Genomic DNA, 21,723 nt, shown 5'->3' on the forward strand with positions numbered 1-21,723 from the left:
TGACTCCTGTCTAAGCTGTTTCTAAACCTAAAGGCTTCAAATAGTGGTGAATCTGCCCTGTCTGGCAGCATATTCTTTCTAATGTCTGATTCTGCAACCTATTCCACCACTGGCTCAGGCTGTGGACTGTGATCCCAGGAGGCTCTGTGGGCTACCTTAAAAGGCTCTCAAATGCACTTCAGTTAAAAACAGACTTAAATGAAACCCACTTAAAAAATATGCCAGTGGTTTGTAAGACTCTGAAAAAAAAAACCAAACTGCAACACAACAAGAACTGGTATCCCCTGCCAGTAAGGCTGTACTGCAGTACCTGTAGACATGCAAATCTTTTAACCTTTTTTCTGAATTAGATAGAGATGCTCTAATATTTCACTCCACCAATGCAAACCACATCTGCATCGACACTCTTCCAATAGAGGTCACCTTTAATGGATGAGAGAAAGCTCTGGCCCTTCCACACAGTTTGAATTAATTTCAGATTGTTCATGGAAGCATGTCTTACACTAAGTCTGACCTATCACCAACCTAATGCCTCATGTCTCCAAATGCACTGAAAAACATGTTGATATTTTTCTCCTTCATAGTTTCACTTTATTTGGGAAATGAAATAGAGCAAAACAGATGGACAATAATGCATTCACCAAACAAATGTTAAAATAATAACAGGTGATTTATCACAAAACCACAAAACAAGCAGACAGAAAAGATAAAAAAGTAAGAAGAGAAAAAGAAGACACTGTCTAATGAGCTAAACCCCAGACTAACTCCGGCTATCTTTAATCTTTGGTCAGGTATCAGGACTGCTTAGATGGTTTTCTATCATTTCTTGCTAACAGCAGAGGCTTGAAGGAGTAAAGGGAGAATGTTGGGGTGAAATTGTGCTATTCCTAGAACCATCTGCTTTTTCTATTTTTTTTTCCCCTCCTCATTCTGTGGTATTCAGCTGTTCTTTGTTGTACAGGAGTACAAGTTCAGTTTTGAAAGTATTCAAGAACAAAGTTGTAGAAATTGCCTGGAATTTCCTCCACTTTCAGCCATCTGGCTTTCGCTGCTTTGCTTATCTCTCCACTACTCCATACGTGTTTCCCAAATCTTTTCACCACACATTGACCAAGCTATTGAGCAGTTATAATGAATGACACAGTTACAACATTCTCTTTCAGCCCTTTGGTAGAGTTTGTTGGCTCACCGTGAGGAGCTCATGCTGTTGCTGTTATAAACAAGAGCAATCATATCTGATTAGATGATGACTGCCTCTGTAATTTGCGTTGTGGAGGCTGAGGAAAAAGACACATTTGGGCCGCAAATCACTTTGTTGTTGAAAACAGCAAAGCCACCACTGAAACAGAGTTCTTCCCATTGTTTGGGTTTTTTTAATATTTTTTTTTAGTAAATTAGAACACAAACACAGCAATTAGCAAAACTGAGTGATTTTCCCTTTTGTTTTTTTTTTTGCTTAGAGAAGAAACTTCTAGACATTGAACAGTTATTCAGAGTTTACTTCTGGGAAGTAAATACTTCTGCTCTGCTCAAGTATTGCTATGTAATTCTGGAAGTGATACAGCTTGATTTACACAAACTAAGTAACTGAATGACTGAATTACAATGCTCACAGTCTTCAGTCCTCTCTTTCCTGTAGAAAGCAGTTTGGGTCTCCCAGTACATCAAAACAAGCTGTATCCTTTTTATAGAAGAATTAAACAAAAGCATACCAAGTTAATGATAACAAATTTTACTCTGTACCTATTGTGTTGAAAGTCAGTTATCAGCTCCCAATTCAGTGATCAGTTCTGCAGTGCCCTACTTCTCAGTGCAGTGCAAAACAGGAAATTTTGTTATACTGTTTTCCAGAAGAAAAGGCACTGGACTCTTTTTCTGCTATTGTTCTTGAAGCGATAAGCAAAAAACTCTCAACAAAATCTGAAACCACAGAAGACTCAGTTGAGACTTGAATACGGATGAAATCTTCCAATTTTTGTGTACAACTCTTCCTAATTCTTATTCTTTCCTCTGTAAAAATTTTTGCTGACTCCATACACCTGTGAATATCTAAAGATAGATTTCTGTGGTTTAGTTTTTATGTCTCTCTTCCATGAACCCAGAATAGTAACATGGTAAGATATTAAGCCAGAATTTCAACGGAAATTATAAAGTGCTCTCAGCTGCTGTGCAAGCACCATCACCTTTCAGTGTTTTCATAAATCTGAACTATTGCCAGTATATTCCAGCTTTTAGCATATTTTGATCCAAGAGAGACCAGAGCAATTAGGAATTGAAAAGGATGATGATATCACAGACTAATTTCAAGATAAAGTACTAAGTGAGTAATGAAGTCTTCTAGTTTATCCCCAGTAGGGAGCAAAACAAAGAGTAACAGTGCAGATCCCTTTAGTATCATTCTTCTAAAGGGTCCAAAGAATGATTAAACAAAACCAGGATGAAGTTACTCTTTGCTGACTATTTCTACGGTATTTGTCTTGGGGTGCATGCCTTCTGATGCCTCCAGAAAGGCTGCTGAGATTCTCTGGTTCTATGCTTTTGTTTATCTGTATTAAAACATATTTTTTAATCTATATTTGTTTATCTATATTAAAACAATTGTTCATTAATTATTATTCTATATTAAAACAATTGTTTATGGCTTACATGACTAATTTTTTGAGAGGTTACAGAAAATGTCACATATAAACAAAAATGTCTGTAGCAGAAGCAATATTAAGCTTTGAAGTTCTAATATTTAAATGTTCTCCCTCTTAAGCTAAACAAGATCTTGAACTGTATTAAATTCTAGACATAAGCATTAAATTCTAAGCATGCTGGGCTGTTTACGTTCAAGAAATGCCACTGGAATAATTTCTATAAATATATCAGGACAGAATTATTGGTCTCTTGAGCAAGAATTCTCAACTTTTTCTTCATGCTGTGGACAACAGTTCCTTGTCTACCAAGACATTCATCACCATGTCAGTTGCCTTTTCCTGAGACTGCCTCCTCTACCCACAACAACTGTATGCTCCAACAGTCACTTACAGATCAAGAACATTCTAAGAAAGTGGTTTTTTTATATTTTTAGTTTCTGCTTATGCACTTTAGCAGCTGGAAAACAGAGAGAAGAGCCAACACTATGAGACTAGCCAGTTCTCCCTATAAGTCATCAGCAAGAGCTCTGGAAAGTATCAAAAGTTCGCAGATTTTGGAAACTCCTATAAAGAGATCTAAGTTCACAGTCACAGTGTATCACAATTTTTTAGACTTGTTAGTGAGTAGAAATGCCTTCATCAGCATTCATAAGGACAGGATTTTAGTCTAAATTTCCATCAGACACCTGGACCAAGATTTCTTGAACTAGAAAGCCCCAAAGCCTTTTTTTTTAGGTATTAAGGCTGTGTTAATTAATGATTATAAAGAAAAAATCTGTATACACTCATACTATTGATTTACTAAGGTCATAGGTTTGATCCCTGTATGGGCCAATAATGTAAGAGTTGATCCTTGTCGGTTTCTTCCAACTCAGAATATTCTGTGAAACCTATTTAATATACCATTGTATTTAATACAGTGTTACTAGCAGCCATAGCATTTCAGAAGCTTGCACAAAATAAGGGAGTTATCCTGTCACAGCATGCCTGGGAGACACATAAACTTGTCTTCTTGCCTTTCTTTCCATTAGTCAGACTGCCTGCAGGCCTCCTTGCAAGAATCTTCAGGCCTCCTTGCTCTTAGCAGAGGAGCCATTTTTCAGAATACATGCTGTTAATCCTGTGCCATTTAAATCTCTGCAGACAGGTGATTTCCTCCAGATTGAGGGGGCTTGAGGAGAGGAGTTGTATATACAGGAAATAGAGTCATTTCCCCTTTTCTCAATTGTAGCCCTAGGGATGGTTCTTAGCGAACCTTCGACTAAGGTTCTTAGTCTTCCCCGTCTGCATCAATCTCCTCTCATCTCTGCTTCACAGGCTGATTCTCACCTACAGCATGATCATCTTGTAATCCATGGAGTGAAATACCTGCCCAAGGTTGCTTTAAATTAGCTCCACTCTGGTAGGAAGGTTACCACAGTGCTATGAATTACCACACAGATGAATTCAAGAAGTATTCACACACTCAGATTACTTTTATAAGTAATTGTCATGGGTTTACTTGTTCTAAAAAAACAAACGGAAATTTTCTTTCCTCTGCTGCAATGTGGGGGAGGGATGTTGAATGTGGAGGGCAGTTTTTTTGCCTTGGGTGATTGACCCACACAAAGGAGCTGGCTGGCAGAACTGCATTCCAGCCTGACGGCCCTCTCTAAGGCTAGGGTGTGTGTAGGGGGGGCTGGGGGGGATGAGTTTTTCTCCCCTCCTCTCCTTGGAAAGGAGTATTTCACTTTTTGCCTTAATGGGGGCAAGGTGTGTGTTGGAAAAGCTCTGAGGCCGTTTTGCTCTCGACCTAGTCATCTGGCTGCTCTCTGGCCTCGGCTTGCCTACGGTCTGCTCTGTCCCCTGCCGGACATGCTCAGATTCCATCGGAGAGTTTGTGCTCAGCAAGGAAAGGGGGGAGTCCCAACCACAGCCAGCCGCAGACAGCGTGAGTTTCATGGGAAAGAAACTGCCCTCCTTTCCCCTTTTCCCCTCCCCCTCCTCGGTGGAGGGGGAAATCTCCATTTTCGGCTTCTCCCGCTCCAGGGCCTCACACAGCGACTGCCAGCGCCCAACAGCGCCCCCTGCCGACCAACGCTGAGCAACTGCGGGCTCTGCTCCTCCAGTGACCCAACAGCGCCCCCTGCCGGCCGTGGTTAGAGTCGCGCTAGAGGACAGAGAAGTATCCAACTGTTTCCTTTACTCGAAGGGGACTTTTGGGTACAGGATCATTGTTTAGTTGTTTTTGTGTTCCTTTGTGCTTTTGCCAATATCCATATGTTCTTTAATAAAGGGTTGTTATATCTTCCTTTTTCCATACTTCCTTGATTGGAGCCCCTTAATTTCGGATTTACAATTGCTGAGAGAGAGGATTTTGGTCTACCTCATAACTCATCCTCTTTAGCAAAACACTTCAGTCTCTTTAAACTGAAACAGCAATTCACATAAATACTACATAAGTGTGTTTCATTTTTTCTTAACCACTGAGTATTTATTTCCTGTGCCAGAATCATTGGCTGATCAGCCTTCTACCATTCACTCTCAGCTCCAGTGACGCTGCTACCTATCCATTACCACAAGAGTTCCACCTACAAAGTTATTTTTAAACATTTATATAATATTTGTGTGTTATTTCCAGCAATAAAGACAATATAACAAAGTCAGTGTTGCAATATCCTCATAAGGAATTAATGTAATGCTTTGGTGAAAAGTGTCAGCCTATTTGGCTCTGCTTGTCACAGACTCAAAATCCTGATCATCCAACCAAACTTATTTCTGACCTTGTTCTTCTTTTGTTCTGGACGTATTTGATGCCATCTTTGATTTTTAATGTGAACGTTTTTTGCCTACCAAAAATCCCCTATTGTTCATAAAGACATACCTCTGTGTAGCCTGCTGTATTATAAAGCACACACACACCTACTCATATACACTCCAAACAATATCTACCACCTGGATACCTGAGTGTTTTAAATAGTCCAAAATTATAAACCAACGTATTTCAAATCTGCTGCAGTACTACAAGAGTGTAAATACACCTGTGTACAGCCGGGAAAAAAGACAACATGTATACAGCACATCTTGAAGACTTGACAGGCCCCATTTAAACAAACCTCAAGAACCTCATGACACCTATTTTCTCTTGTAGAGGACACAGATGTGAATTTCTGCAAACAAAGATCTGCTATTTTTAGGGTCATAATTGTGGAAGCTGCCTGAGGCTAGGGAGGAACAGGTTCTGCAAAATCTGTTCTGAGAGAGGAGGTTGGAAAAGTCTCCTTAAACTTGACAAAACTCTGGGTATTAGGCCAATCCACAAACTGCTTGAAGAACCTGAATATGCAAGCAGTCTGAAGTTTGAAGTTACTGCTGCTTTGTACTTCCTGGTCAATATGACTGTAAGCACCCTGCAGTCTAAGAAAGAGCATGCTTGAGGCACTGTGTGCCTCCAGATTGAAAGACCATAGAGTGTGGGGGCACAACTTAAAATTCCTTTTTTTTGTACTTCTAATGTTATTTAAAAGGCTCTGGGCAACATACTAGACTATACGATCACTCCCACATGTGTTTATTTTGCTTTTGCCATGGATTCCTCAAAATCCATTAAGTGATGTCCAGACCAAAGAACCCTGGCCCTGGTATCATCACCTGTGATAACGACAGTGACATGGTTGCATAGATCTGCTACATCATACAAGCAGCAGAGTTTTACTTACTCACATCACCTCCACTCACTTCATGTCAGCAAAGAGAAGCCCCAGGGCAGCAACACGGATCTGCTGAGCTCAGACAGCTGAGTCTGTGGTAGTGCAACCTGGGGAGCCATCTCAGGCTCTCATCTGCATGTTTTAGTCCTGCACTTCAGGAGTCACTTCAGTAAAGCCCAGATCTAAGCATCCCTGTCCCCAGAGGTCTCAGATTCATGGGGAACTTAAAGATTGGTTTCTCAGTTTCATCAGTGATCACATCTCTCTTAAATCTGGAAAAAAATCCATGTGCCTGGCGATACCACATAAGAAGCCTACCTTGGGGGGCAGGGGTCCACACTACAGGCTTTCAGCAGCTGTGGAGGACGGCGGCTGGTTACGCACAGTGTCTCATCTGCAGTCTCCCTGGTTTGTTTGTTCAGACAGGTCACCACAGCCTCCTGGACACCTGCACACAACAAAGCATGGTCACAGCCAGCTCTCCACACCTGCAGGGGCAGCTGAGGACAGAGGTCAGTCCAATAGGGCCAGCGGGGCTGCAGTGTGTGGGGAAAGTGATCCTCACACCCAGCGTTGGCAGCTCTTGGGCTGCAGCCCCAGCTGTAGACTTGTTACTGCTTTCAGTGTCTCTGAAAGGTTTCTCAATTGCAGTGAAAATTCCATGAGCTCATTCACTTACCTTCTCTGGACAGAAAATTGTCTAGTGCTCTCTACTGACTCATTTTTTCCCTAAGAGTGCAATGAGGCACTTTATTTGTCAGTACAAGTAGGCTAACGTGTGAAGATGGCCTTGGCTTCACTATGCTATATTTTAGGCAACAGTATGATTGCTTTAAGTGCAAAAGTAAAGTAAAACATGGCCAGACAATTCAGCAGTTCTCAGTTATTTTTCTTCATCCACGGACCTGCACCTAAACCTCAAGATGCAAACCCACAGGATGTATCTGAGAGCTAGGAAAGAAAAAAGGTAGCTGTTGGGAGTAAGAGAGAAACTGGAAGATTTGGTGATTACAGTTTAACTCAGGAATTCCTTGGTAATTCCAAATTCCTTATGTACTCTTCGATATACTAGTTACTCTGTTTCACTTTTCCTATGAGTAGGGATATTACAGGGTTTCTTTTAATCACAAGGTTAGAAAGCTAGAAAATCAGGGATTGCAACATAACATACCATATGGAAGAGGTCTTGGTGAGAGAGGATCTACTTCCCCCGGGGAAAGTGGGATCTGTGGGGATCTAATCCAGAGGGGTTCAAACAAAGTGAAGGTATGCTTTTTATATTCATTCCTGCTTCCTGAGTTAGGAAAATATTATCTGAACTCATAACAATTACTTTATCTTTTCAAACCTAACAATTAGTTTTCCAAAACATCTCACAATTTTTTTAAGACACAAAAAAAAAAGAGTGCTGTAAGAGCTTGAACAGCTCCAAGAGCAGTGTCACAGAGCTGACAATACCTTTTGCCTAATGACATATGTGCTGGCATTAGAAACAGCAAACAATGATATCATATTATTCAACGGAACCAAAGTGCTGCAGCTGGTCATAGTTCCTATGCTCCTGAAATTACTCATGGATTCATTCCTTTTAATCTCAGTACAGGCTGAGGCCCACAGAAAAGTGGCACATTAACCAATTTTTTTGGCTCCTGTGTGTGTAAATCTACTCAGCTCATGTCTCTGACAAAGGTTAGGCAGTGTCTCCACTGCATCTGAGGTACTAAAGAAAAGAAAGAAATTTGATATTTTGGACATGGACATCAACATCAAAATTACCAAAGTCCCTGTAGTCAACCAATACTGTTGTGAGTTTCCTTCCTTACAAGGTTACCCCATATTTTCAAGCCATTTTGCTATTCCAGTCATCACCCAAAAGGCTTGAGAAAAATTGTAAAAAGGATAAGCTATTAAAATAACACAGCAAATGGTAGTGATTTATTTGTAGGAAAAGATATAAATGAAATTTATATATATGAACAAGATGTTCGCTACTCTGTCATGTTCATTATCTTTCCATCTCAATCATTTTTCTGTATGTTATAATATTGTGCAAACAGAGGCATATGGATTCTCCAGAACGGACTTGTCCTGGCTGTAAGAACAGAGGTGATTCTCTACCTGATGGGAAACGGCACCGTGTCCAAATTACTGGTCTCTATTTTGCATGGAATATTTGTGCAGGCCCGACAGCAAGACTAATCTGATGAAACCAGGAGAGAAGGACTGCTGATCCAGAGGTATGGAAACCATGAAAGTGCTTTTCTAATTTCTGTGGAAAGAAACCACCCAGTCCTGACACATGCCAGTAACATTATTCTGTTTGCTAGGTATACAGCTCACTCATCTTCCGTATTTCCTTCTCACACCAAAATTTTGTTAACTGAGAGTAGTTCCACATCTTCAATTTCTCCTCCCTGAAGCATGTCACTAATAAGGTCTTGATAAATTATTATCAATTACCTTAACAATTTTCCATTGTCTGTTTCAATGCTGACTACTGAAAAGTGACTGAATGTGACTGAATTCAACATTTTCTCTCTTTCTTAGGCTGATGGTTTTGTTTTATCAAATTCATATAGCTGAACTCTGATACTACTGCTCTTCACTTTGCAGTATTCAACCAGCCCTAAACCTCCCGGTAAGTTCATTCCCCATGCTTATATCTGTCATTTAGGTAATCTCTGATTGTAATTCCAATAACTTTTGTCTATACTACAAGCATTCTACCCCACTCCTTAAAATTTCCTTTTACCTTTGAAAGGTACTGGTAGGACCAGTAAACTTGCCTGACAGCATAGGCATGAAAGAAAAAGGTTCTTGTGTGAATGTGGTGGCTAGACAGTTTTTGGCTCAAACAGCTTGTGCCAGGAACTGGAGTGAAAAAAAAATAAAAAAATCTGGTTTACTCCAGCAGCAAAAAATCTGCTCAGAATCACTTTCTTCAGCTTCCTCTTGAATCTCACGCTGAGTGTGTCTCAGTATATTGATAACAATTGTCCCTCTATTCGAACAGGTCAATGTAGCAAACGGTTATAAGCTTGAAACAAACATTGAGAGAATATAAAACCTTTGATTATACATTAGAAGTTCCACAGTATTATCTCCATAGAGATATTTAAAAAGGTAAATGAACTTCAGGAAGTTTATTTGCCAAGTAACTGAATTTGAGACATTATTTACTGCACAATATTATCAGAACAAAAAGCTGTCTCTTTAAAATCGTTTTCCCTGAAAAAAAGAAATCAGTTGTCAATAGGAAATCACAGTAAAAAAGTGTGTAATCTAGGCAGTTTCTCTTTCAAAATACCATCAAATGAGAATTTCTATGTGTATATCTACCAGAATAGAATAACTGTTACATGACATTTGATGACAGCTCTAGGAAATGAAGCCACTAATAGCAGACTAAATGACTAACTCATTCCCTCGGTTTGCTGCTCCTAGGAGGTGAAAGGTTAGTTCTGCACCTATTGTATTTCATCTCCCTGACTCCAAAAGCAATAAAATTAATTTGACCAGTTTTTGCACCTATGGCTACAAAAATACCTGACTTAGCATGTGTTAATCTGGAAAGTTTGGAGTTGATGTCAGACAAAAAGAAATCTTGGATGAAAATTTTTGCTGACAATTGGAAGAGATTAAATTTATTAAATTTATTAAGAAAAATGTCTCTCTCAAATCAGTGTCTGTGAGTTACATGTTTTTTGTGTAAGAAACAAAGCAAAAGTGTCAATGGTCTGACAGCTCTCTGTGAACTGCTGTAAACATTGACTACCATTAACAAACTAAAAGTAAGCATAGAAAATGTTTGCAATATTTTCTACTAATTGTGTTTTTCAAGATTGTAACTGATTCCCAGTGAATCTGTACAGATCACGCTTTTAGCCTTTAATAAAACACTGACTTGTTTTCAGTTCTACAGTATATATTCTGTATTTATGTATAGTACACCTTTCTCAGATAGCCCAAAACTTGTAAGAAGATAGCAGATGGAAAAATTTAGGTTAAACTTAAAAAAATATTGGAGTGAACATATTTCTCAGAATTAGAGCGATAAAATCATGGGAAAAAAAAGATATCAGAGAAGCGTGTGTTAATATAGTCTATAACATGTGGAACCTGAGACCTTGATTGATTTTGAGAAACTCCAAGTGTCAAGCCTGCTAGTTTCAGACTATCATACCATTAGTGCCTTTTTTGCCATATGTTTTCCTTTGCACTGTGATTTGAACTGATGTCACTTAGTGATAGGAGTTAGGGGACAGCTGAGCCCTTAAAATATCAACAATTTTTTTCATCTGCTATAGGAGGACAATTTATTTCCATATGTTTGTACTCGCACAGAAGAACTCAAGAGATAAAAAATAAAAATGACATGTGATTGTTAGTCTGCATCACCAGACCCCTTTAACATTCAGCTTTTCTGGGTGAGTACCTTTTGAGAGATCAGCTGATAAAGGAAACATTGATCATTCTTGGTGACAGTCTCAGTCCAAAAGGGCCCAAATGTCCTGGGCTGAAATATGTTGTGTGTATGGGGTTTTTTACAGTTTTTATCCATGCCTTTTCAAATATGGTTGAACTTGATGATCCTAAAGTCTTTTTTCCAACCTTGATGATTCTATGATTCTAAATAGCCATAGCAAAGCACACACTTGAAGAGGGAAAGCAAATCCAGCACAGAAACATTTTGCACCTACCTCCTCCACAGGACTCTGAACACTCTGTAAAACCTTCATATTCCCAGTCATAGAGCTCATCAAACTCCTGCAAGCTGCCATACAGAAACTCAGTCTCCTCTGAGGTGTATTCAGTTGCCTCCCCACTGCAGGGACCACTGTAACAGGCTCTCTGAGACACAGGTTTGGGACCTTCACATTCATCGATGGGCAAGTCAGCCACAGACTGAGAGAAAGAGAGGAGCACTTGACATTTCACAAGCCGCACCTGGCTGCCTACTCCACAGGTGACACTACAGGTGGACCAAGCCTCAGGAATAAACCTGTGAGAGGAAGAGAGCAAGGCAAGTTATGTCCACATACATCCAGGGAACCAAACGCAGTACAGCTCTGTCCAGGCGAAATTTTGTTTAATGAGGAAAAAAATGCTTCACTGCATCAGAGGGATATTATAAAATACACATAGAAGCTATGACATGCTGTTGACAACTCAGTGGCGGGTCTCCTTATATCCAAGAAAGACAAACCCTTTGAGCACCTGCTTTGATCCTAAAACATCTCAGTGCAAGGCATCCAGCAATCTCCCAAGGTGCATCATGATTCAACTAGCTACCTTTTGCAAGTATTCAACCTAGATCATCTTTAGTTGTTATCATAATTTTTTCACTAGTAAGTACTGAACAGGCTGCTGTTGTCAGGTAATTGTGGTATTACATGGAAAATAATTTCAATTATTGTTCCTGTATCACAGTAACTCTTTTGAAGTCTTAATTTGAAGCTAGTAAAAGGTAAAGAATTCATAAATTCTTTAGCTGCTTTTTGTTTGTTTGTCTGTTTTATTTCCCTAGGACACTTAATTTTCCTCTCATTCCACTCCTATTGTGGATTTCTTTGGCTTGTCTCACTGATTAGTAACCCTTACATGCTCCAAAGTTTTGCTTCTGAAAGTCTCTATATACTTTAGTATAATCACCCTGCAGCTGTCATTACAATAAACAAACAGACTGAATTCCATTTTTTGTTGTTTTCTTCAATAATGGAATAATTTCTTTTTCTGTGTTGTCACTGCTTTTTCAATGTCAGTGCTGAAACCTGACCTAACATTTTGCTCAAAGTTACATCAAACATGAGATTCACATTCAACTCTATATCACATCGTTACTACCTTGTTGCAGTAATGCAACATGCTGTGTTTTGCTAAGCTCATGTTGAACTCTGCTGATTCCTAAATCTATCTGGAAAATGTAGTTTCTGGGCACTCCACAACCTGCATTTATTCTTAGATACCTGATGTTAGTGGTATGAGAGCACTAAAATAATGAATACAGGGTAATTCAGATAGCTTTATCTGACTGTTTTGCCTTTTCCACTGGCCATTCTTCCAAACTTTCTGACATGGGCAAATTCCAAGACAGTGGTTGTAGTCACACTTTAAGGGCTAGAATAGAAAAGCAAATAGTTGAATCTGGCACTGATTCTCACCAAACCTTACAGGAACAATCTCTGTTGATAATGCTTTCCCTTTAGCTAGCTCCTGCAAATTCAGTAAGTTGTTTTCTTCACCGATATTTTTTAGTGCTAATCTAATGAACCAAAAGCTTTTTGTGCTAGGGTCTACTGTCTGACAGAAAACATACGCATTAGCTAAATTTATCAAATAAATCACAGGGGATGTATTTTCAATTGAAACCTTGCTATCACTGACAGTATTCCTCTCCCTTTGGGCTTTATTTCAGTAAACCACACCAGACTTTGACAGGTTTGCCTACAGCTGAAGGCAATATATATCTGTCTCTTCTATGATGTGGGCTACTTGTGGCTATAGGAAACTCATTTCTCACCTTGGGATCCCACAAACAGCTTGACAGGAAGAAAAAGAAAATTTAGTTTTGTGATCAGCATCTTTGGAAGTAATTTTACACACTTCTCTTTTTAATTCACTGCCTTTCTTTAATTGACAAAAGGACTTACCCTTCACTCTGAAGCTAAAAAAAAATCCCAAACCTAAAACGGTACTTGGTGCTTTCCCAGCACACATATACCAGGATCCCTGACTGGAACAGCACAGTCTGCTTCAGTAGAGAGTGCGCATCTATCTCTTTACCCACTTTTTGTGTGTCTTTAGAACACCTTGTTCCAACCCTGACATTCACTCCTAGAACTATACACAGGAAGCAATAGAAAGGAAAGAAATAAACTGTAGATATTATTGTAACTTTTAAAATTATTTTTTATGCTGCTACAAAGACTGCAAATTTTTTTTCACAAGCAAAGCCTTTGAGAAACTGATGACACAAAGTGATTCCAGTTTTCTCCTCTTGAGACATTTTCAGTCTTATTTCAAAGATGAAACAAGAAAGGATTTTGAAAGGATTACATTCTTTAACAGTATAGGTGGGCCACTCATCTTGCTTTCTCTAAAACTGTGCAACTGCTCTCTGATGTGGAAAATCTCCTGTCAGAGATTAAATGGCTCATGCCAGCCACTGTGACAGATATTTTGACTAGTTAAAATACATAGCTTCTCAACCTGACCAACTAAGAGGTAGAAATCCTAATCAAGATACAAAAAAAAAAAAAAAAAAAAAAAAAAAAGCCCCTGGTTTTCATCAGTCTTCATCAGAAGCTGTCTTCCTTATATTTTTGAACATTGTGAATCATTGTCTAACTGTGCTTTGTTGAAGACCTGCTGTATTCCAAACAAGGAGGGAGGATACTTTGCAAGGTATTAAAATTACTCATTTAGAAAACCAGAGATACCTCAAATACTCAGAATATTTACACATGACACATATCACACATACAAACAAAGGAACAAAAAGGAGAGGACACAAAAGGAAAGTAAGAACATTGCTAAAAGTAGTCTGGATCCTTGTTGAAATGAGGCTTGATCAATAAATGTCACACGTTGAATTATTTCACCCTAGTCAGCAACTCATAACGAAAACGCAAACACCTTCAGGAAATACTTTATTCAGCTATATAGGCTCAATTTCTACATTTCAAGTGATAATTTCAGAAACATAATTTCATTCTAATATAACTGTTGGCTGTTAAAGACAGAATTGTTAAAATCAAGAGAGCTAAAAGCAGAAAAAAAGAGGGGAAACTCAAGAAAACCCCACAAAAAAATCTCCATTCCATTAGAAATGGAATATTTATGTAATGCAAATGAATAATATAAATACACAATGTTTCTGAATTTTCCATCGTCCCAAAACCAGGAAATTACAAAAGCTTTCAAATATCTTTGTGTTGTCATTAATGATAAACGTTGCCAAATGGTGAGCACAAACCACAAAAAGTATGTGAATAAGAAGGGGACAGTTCCATGGATTTAGAGTTATTTGTTCCACATATAGCTCATCATCCACTGCACAGCACTGTGCATTTCTGTATGCTAATCCCTACTTGGAAAATGGAAGTAGTGGAACAAATTTAATGAGAAGTAGTTTTTTAGAAAATGGGAAATGATGGAGGTTTTTCATTTGTCATTACATACTGTTTAATTAAATCCCACTGTAATAATCGTCCCTATAATAATATCCCTAGTAAATTAGACAAAGGCAATAACTCATTGTAGTAATGTGACAGTAGTAGTTAGTTGTCAGGCAGAATCCAATTGTGTTAACAGCTGTACAAACGAAAAATAAAAAGGTGTCTCTTTCCTCAGAGACATATTGAGTATTTCCTATCTCTTGCCATACATCACAGTGTTGCTACTGAATCAAAGATCATCATGTTGCCATTGAATCAAAGATCATCTTCTTTTATTACTCAGAGCAGAAATGGCAACATGCTTCTCCCATAAAGAAAAAATACAGAAGCAAGTGTGTTCTGAGAGCTCTGATGAATATTTTAAAGAGGAATCTGTTGCTCCTGTTTTAGAGAGATCAGTGTGAGGTAGAGAAGTGAAAGCTGGGACGAGGGAAAATCATGACCTTGCTTGGTTATGACTGACTTGACCATGTCTGCTGTTACTCAACTGCTGGAACACTGACTACATTACGGCACCCAGATGTGGAATGGCTGAATGGCCCCTCTGCCTGTCACCCCCTGCCTACATGGGCATCTCCATGGGTGGCAGTGCTCTCAACCTGGAGAAGGTAGAGAGTTGGAATAGAAGGTGGAAAACTCTCTAAAGAAAATTGGGTGTGAAAAATTGGTGTTGCTTGTACACAAATGCCTGTACTTGTTTCTTTGGCCTGTGGGCATTCTACAGAGATGGACCAGCAACCTATTCCCATGATATGAACTCCCTTGAAAAATAGTGAGTTCTGGATTTAAAAGAGGCATTCTATATATTTCAGTGGTTTCTTGTTAGCTGTTGAGGTTTCAGAATCTATACAAGATTGTGTTCAGCTGAAGGGAGAGTGGCACCATTTGTCATATACACATTAGCCTCTGATGGGCTGCATAATGTGTTCTAGAAATACGAAGAAACGAAATGTAATGACACTGATATCAATGGACTTCTGCAGGTGTTGTGTTGAGCTGGTTTTGGCTCATTGCTTTTCTAGTATGCTACAATCACTGTATATTTTAAGGAAATTTTAATATGATAGCAAAACCAACTTACTATGTTTGTATGTAAAGCATTCCATAGAAAAATATGGAGACTGTGAAACACACAACAGTCCAGCCTTCAGGCTGCACATCCAACAGACCTGCAAGTATAAATGAATAAAAGCTGTCTACAGAATTTCACCCACACAAGAACACTGGGTAGATACTGCTTGCCCAGCTCAATTTTGCAAGGACTATTCACACTTTTATAAACTATTATTCATGTTCACATGAATGCCCCTTTCAGATAACACTGTGTCTAGTGTTAAAAAAACCTTTACATTATATAATTGGAATTTATTTTACAGTATTTATTTAAAAATCCAGATTTTACAGACTAAAATGTGCTATGCAATTATCACTTGTATACAGATTCAGCAAAAGTAATGTCAACATTTAAGCTGAGAACAGCAATGAGAATGGCAGTACATAGTCTCAAGACAATGATATTTTTTCCTTCAAATTCTGGGCACAGCTAAGGACTGGTGTATAAGGACTATATTCCCCTCAATATAGCAACATATGTTCCTACAATGTGTGTTATGAAGAAAAAGAAGTGTCTGCAGACTGATGTGGTTTGACCCATGGTGAAAAATAGCTCATTTTCTTCACTGCTACATAATTACATAGTGCCATAATTTTTGTTGTTTAATGGTTTTTTGCTTGGCTTCTTTTTTTAACTTGCCTTTTTTTTTTTTTTAATCCATCTTTGGGTAAATCCATGGCTTAGATAAAGTCTGAGGTTTAGAGAGATGCACAAACCAGTAAGACTGAGTGTTCCAGGGCACAGACACTCATCTATTAAGGTATCTAAAATCAGATATTAATGGTGAAATAAAATGTTCAGTGCCTTCTTCAAAGGCTTCAGAACTTTCTGTGATAGAACCAGGAACTGAGCTCAGACTTCCAGACTCCTTATCTTGAGCTGAAATGCAAACCTGTCCTTCTTTTCCAGGGGAGGCCACCTTTCCACAGATTTTAAGGTGTGGGTAACACCACAGGATGCTCTCATACAGCAATGAATATCTGCTGGTGCCATTGTTAGAAGTGAAATGGAGGTCATGACCATTTATCAACAAAATCTCAGGGCTGTGTAAGAGTAACGGCACTGGAGCCAGCTGCATAGTTCCAATTCCAGTCAGAGTGACTACATTCTGTTCTCTACAGTTTCTCTTAAGTTTAGTTTGAATATGATCTTTTCCTTCAGCTTTGTGTCTAATTATTCTGTGCTGTTGGTCCCCTTCATTTACTCTGCCTTTCTGCTCAGGGAAGATAACTGCTTCTGTCCTGTATATTTATTACACATAAATCCTAAGTAGTTGTGACTGTATCTATAGGTCCTTGAATGAGTAGATCGAAAGTATTATCTAATGTGAGGCTGCTGCATTGCTGATCTTCCCTTTGACCAACCATATATACAGTTTAATGTTTTGCCATTAGATCTTAATATGAAGAAGTTTCCCTAAACTTTCTTCTTCCTCTTCGCTGCATGACTCTGAACTGGACAAGCCTAGTAGTTGTTAAAGCTTTATGTTCTCACTATCTTTTTTTTGGTAATCCAACAATCATAACATGCTTTAAAGTAAAGCCTTAGTAGGAAGTTTTGAACTTATGACCTGTGAATCGTGTACAAAGATCATGATGGAAACTGTTCAACAAAGAAAATCAAAATAAAATAGCTTATGTGTCTTTGGAAACATAAATACCTACTGCAAAGTTAAAAAGAGATTTTGGGTGTCCCTGCCACACTGCCCTCTCTGTCCACATCTAGTTCCCTGAGGGCCTTTTCACTCCCACAGATGCATGTCAGGAATTTCTCTTTTTTTCACTGAACTGGCCCCATCACTATGATGGTGCCATCTGGCATCCAGATACTATTGTTTGCCCTCTACCTTGTCCTCCCCCACCTCCTTTTTTTTTTATGGCCAGCACAAGGGTTATTTATGGCACTATGTTAAAAGCTGGATATGGTGTTAATATACAAAAGCATTTTTCAAGTGTTAGAGGCAGAAATCTTTAAAGAAACCCTCCACCACTGATCCAAGGCCTCCTGAATGGTCACTTCAGAGACAGACAGCAACAGGAGGAAAACACGTACAACAACACAGGACAGCAAGGCCTTCTCACCTTAAACCTTTGTCATGACATAGATTACAACACTTTCTTACCAAGATAGAGCATTTCATAGTAGTTCTGTCAGCAATTAATATTTAATTGATCCCATCTAGGGGTGCAGTAGGTCAGACAACACAAACATAACTATTCCCTCTAGTCTTCAAGTGGCTGAACTGGTTGTGATTAATTCTCTGAGCAGTAGAGCCAATGAAGAACTATTTAACATAGATTTATATTTGAAGTGCCCAAATGGATTCTCTGCTATGTGTTAAGGACTGAAACTCCTTTAAAAACATTTCTTTCAACTGGGGAATTGTAGGGTGTCAGTCTTCTACTCAGTCATTTAGTTCAGTGACGTATGTGGAAAATAGTATGACCGAATTTCCTGGAGAGTATCAACCAAGTTTGACAAAGGAGTAAAATTCTCTGTGGTAACTTTATACTTCCGTCAAAATCAGTTAACAGGAATAAATTCAGATATTACTGAGAGAAGAGGAAGGCAACTGACAGATAGACATATACAGACAAAATTCAACTGTAAAACTTGCTTGATTTAGAAATTCCTGAAGACATAAATAATGGAAGGCACTATGCACAGATGGAATAAAACTGAGACATCTGGTGCTTTAGCAGCACACATCAGAGAATTATCACAAATTACAGGTGAAAGGATAGTATAAAAGAAATACTGTAGCTTTATAAATCATGGTATATTTCATAACAAAAATCATGTTCAATAGAAAGTCATAAAAGTCAGAAGACAGTAATACAGAGATTCACAAATATGAGGACTTAATGCATAGAAGAAATATGTTGAAAATTTTCAGTTTTAGCTCTTAAACTTCTAATTAAATATAAACGTGAAGCAGGACAACAGAGTTGCTTATTGATGAGGTTTATTTTCTCTCTCTGAGGAATGATAAGGAAGAAAGGGTCATAGTAGTAGGAGAAGAACGGTCTACTGGCTACAAATAATGATCCTGTCTGTAGATGAGAATGGGGGCACTCAGCGACCTGGTGGCATAAGAAAGCTTTGGAACAGCCTCAGATAAAGTGTGGAAAAAAATGAATCCTGGCTGATGTCTGCTCAAGTGGGGTCACAAAACTGGTTATTATTGCACCAATGCAGAGTGAACAGGAAAATTACATAAGCATAGCTTCTCTGAAGAAACTTCCATTACTGCAACTTCAAGTAAACACACTAATGAACACAATTCTGCCTCTTCAGCACCTGGCTTACCATACCACCAGAGGCCATCTGCTGTTACCTCTCCCCCACAGCTTTACCCATCCCCTCCATGCTGCCCCTCCTCTACCCATCGTTCCCTCTCTGCTGAGTGAAAGAGTGCGGGCTCATCCTGGCTGCCCAGCTCGACTCCTTTCTCAAACACTGCTCAGTCAGCTCTGCTAGACTGCATCAAAGGAAAGAAATGACGTTCTTAGAGGAGGGGAAACCAATAATGAAAATTCTTTTCTATAACCCCAGTATGTTGTCTGAAATATTTACAGCAAACACACTGCAACACGCTCAAGTGTAAGACAATAAGAAGTTGAGAGTTGCATTTTTGTTAGTCAAATCTACAGTCAGCAAAATAGCTGGCCCCATCACACAGTCTTACACCAGCTAGTGCTTGATCCAACACTAAAAAACTCTTAGCTGTTCCAACCCTCAAACTACCATATACCTACATCATGGACCGATCATTTATCGGCCAAAATATGTGGGTGGTAGTCTGACATCTGTCAGATTGGTGGGCCATGGAGCATTATAGTTTGTCTCTGCGTAGCTGCAGGAGCACAGACCAAAAGGTACACTATCATGGAATACACCTTGTTCTTCACCTAGTTGGTGTGTCTGAAATCCCTACATAGCTAAATGAGAAGTGATGCCATAAAGCTGGCACTGAAGTTGATATTTGCTTGTATCTTGGTGTGTTCTGAATGTTTTGTCTCCTTTTTAATATTGTTACACACAGTTTTTCAATCTAATGACCAGGATCTAAAATGAATAACTGTTTAAAGTTAGACATTAATGAAAAAAAAAATATTAATAGTGAGGCATTGAAACCAATTTTAAGTGGAAGTTCACTGGTGAAGATCGCTGAAACAGATTAGATATTCTAGCTGTTACAGTATACAGGTGGGGATTGCATGGATAGTTCTTTCAGCTTAAATTTTCAAAGTATTTATTTGGTTTTCTGTCTCATGCCTTATCACTAAAAACCATTCCAAACTAAACACAAGGCATCTCTGAGCTTTGGGAAAGTTTGCGTAAAGACCCTGACTTTGTGCCCTTTTTCGTGTTAGTCAACACATATAAAAATCTGTACTTGAATTTCATTTATGTCAAGAAGATTTCTCATTAGCCTAAAATAAAGATTAGAAATGCTCCTAGAGTTGTGCCTTGCAGAGAGAAAACAAATGTACAAAATGTCACCCTATGGCAGACTGAATCTAGTCTGGATTGTGCCCCACTGCATGGATATGTTGATGTTCCACTGGTACCACTGAAGTCTTGCATTAGATGGGGTAAAAAAGATTAGGGTGTTTTTGTGGGACTGGGCATGTACTGCAGCATAGCAGTGACCTATAAAATGAGGAGGTGTCATAGCTGCACTTGAAAACAATTTTAAGTTCTTAAATCCCTTTATCTTTAGGTCTCTCAAGGTCTGTATTAATATCACAAGTAATATACCCATAAAGTTTTCCAGAATACTTTATTAAAATACACATTATGATAAACAAAAGCCTCTTCATTTTTCCCTGCAGATTATACCTATTTTCTACAAATACCTTCTTGTTAATATTTAAAGCTACATATACTCAAATATATATATGTCATTCTTTTTCTACAGTGCAATCAACCTTGTTCACAAAATCTATAAAAAAACTTCTTAGTGTAACAAATTATTCCAGATACGACCACATAACAGCACATCACTATGAATTCTAATTCATGTATGTTCTAAAGGTTTATTTACAGTTTGGTAAATGCACATTTAGCTAAGTGATTTAGAATAGTCACAAGAAAATCACAAGAAAATAAACTGCACTTTACAAATTAAAAATTAGCATATTCACAAATACCAAAGTTTCTAGGCTTTGACTCTGAATGAATCAACCTATAAAATCTATGGAACTCTGGTAAGAGTTAAACATCTCATTATACTATATGTGATAGCCGTTACTAATATATATATAAAGACATATTAATGTGTATATTTGTATGTTTATATGTGTGTATAAATGCATGTAGATACATATATTTGTCTATATGCATGTATGCATGTATACATATAGCAGCTGGATATTTTTTCTTTTATTTTGAGGGACTTATTATGTATGTCTCTAGCTCTCTTTCAGCGTTCCAGTTTTAAATTACTTAAATGCAGATTAACCATGCCAAAACTGCGTAACAGTTATATATACGACTGTAATATATATATATACACATATATATATAACTGTTATATTGCATAAAACCCAATGTTTGTTAGTCTAATACACAGCTGCAACTGCAATAAAAAATGCCATGTGCTCAGACATGAGGAACTGGATATTTATTAAAGCTGTGAACAGAGGCTGTAATTACAGCATGCGTTTATCACAGTTTCAGAAAAAAAAAAATTCCAAAGCATAATCATCACAGCTTATTTTTAATTTCTGAGCCTCATTGCTAGAGGTTTGTGTGATACACACAAAAAGTTTCTAGTTTATTTTCTGCTAAAATTAATTATTTTCTTTTTTTTTTCCTGTTACCATGCCTTTGTCTGGGGGAAGAGGCAAGAGGTAATTATCACTAGCTGCTTTGTTTTACCTCTTACTTCATGGGGTGATTGAGAAAATACAGAAAGGTGCTGAGTTGTGAAGACACAGAGGTAATGGATAACACATAACTACTTAGGTAGATAGACTCTTATTATAATATTCTTGTAAATGACCTTAAATAAAACACGTATATATTTGCTTAAATCGAATCTGCATTCACCTCTTGACATCTGTCTCTTCACACCTAAGTGTGATACAGCCTTAATA

At 38.2% G+C, this 21,723-nt stretch overlaps 1 protein-coding gene across 1 annotated transcript in view; it reads right to left on the reverse strand.

Annotated features, from left to right (window-relative positions):
• Positions 1–21,723, reverse strand: part of ADAMTSL1 (ADAMTS like 1) — a 387,380-nt gene that overhangs the window by 72,556 nt on the left and 293,101 nt on the right. The window contains exons 17-18 of the mRNA XM_039385969.1: positions 11,029–11,330; positions 6,647–6,776 (exon numbers count right to left, since the gene is read on the reverse strand). Of these exons, the coding sequence (XP_039241903.1) occupies positions 6,647–6,776; positions 11,029–11,330 (432 nt within the window). The remainder of the gene's footprint in view (positions 1–6,646; positions 6,777–11,028; positions 11,331–21,723) is intronic.

Source organism: Pipra filicauda, unplaced genomic scaffold, assembly GCF_003945595.2.
Source record: "Pipra filicauda isolate LSUMZ 115617 unplaced genomic scaffold, ASM394559v2 scaffold455_size529941_pilon, whole genome shotgun sequence".
Lineage (NCBI taxonomy): Eukaryota > Metazoa > Chordata > Aves > Passeriformes > Pipridae > Pipra > Pipra filicauda.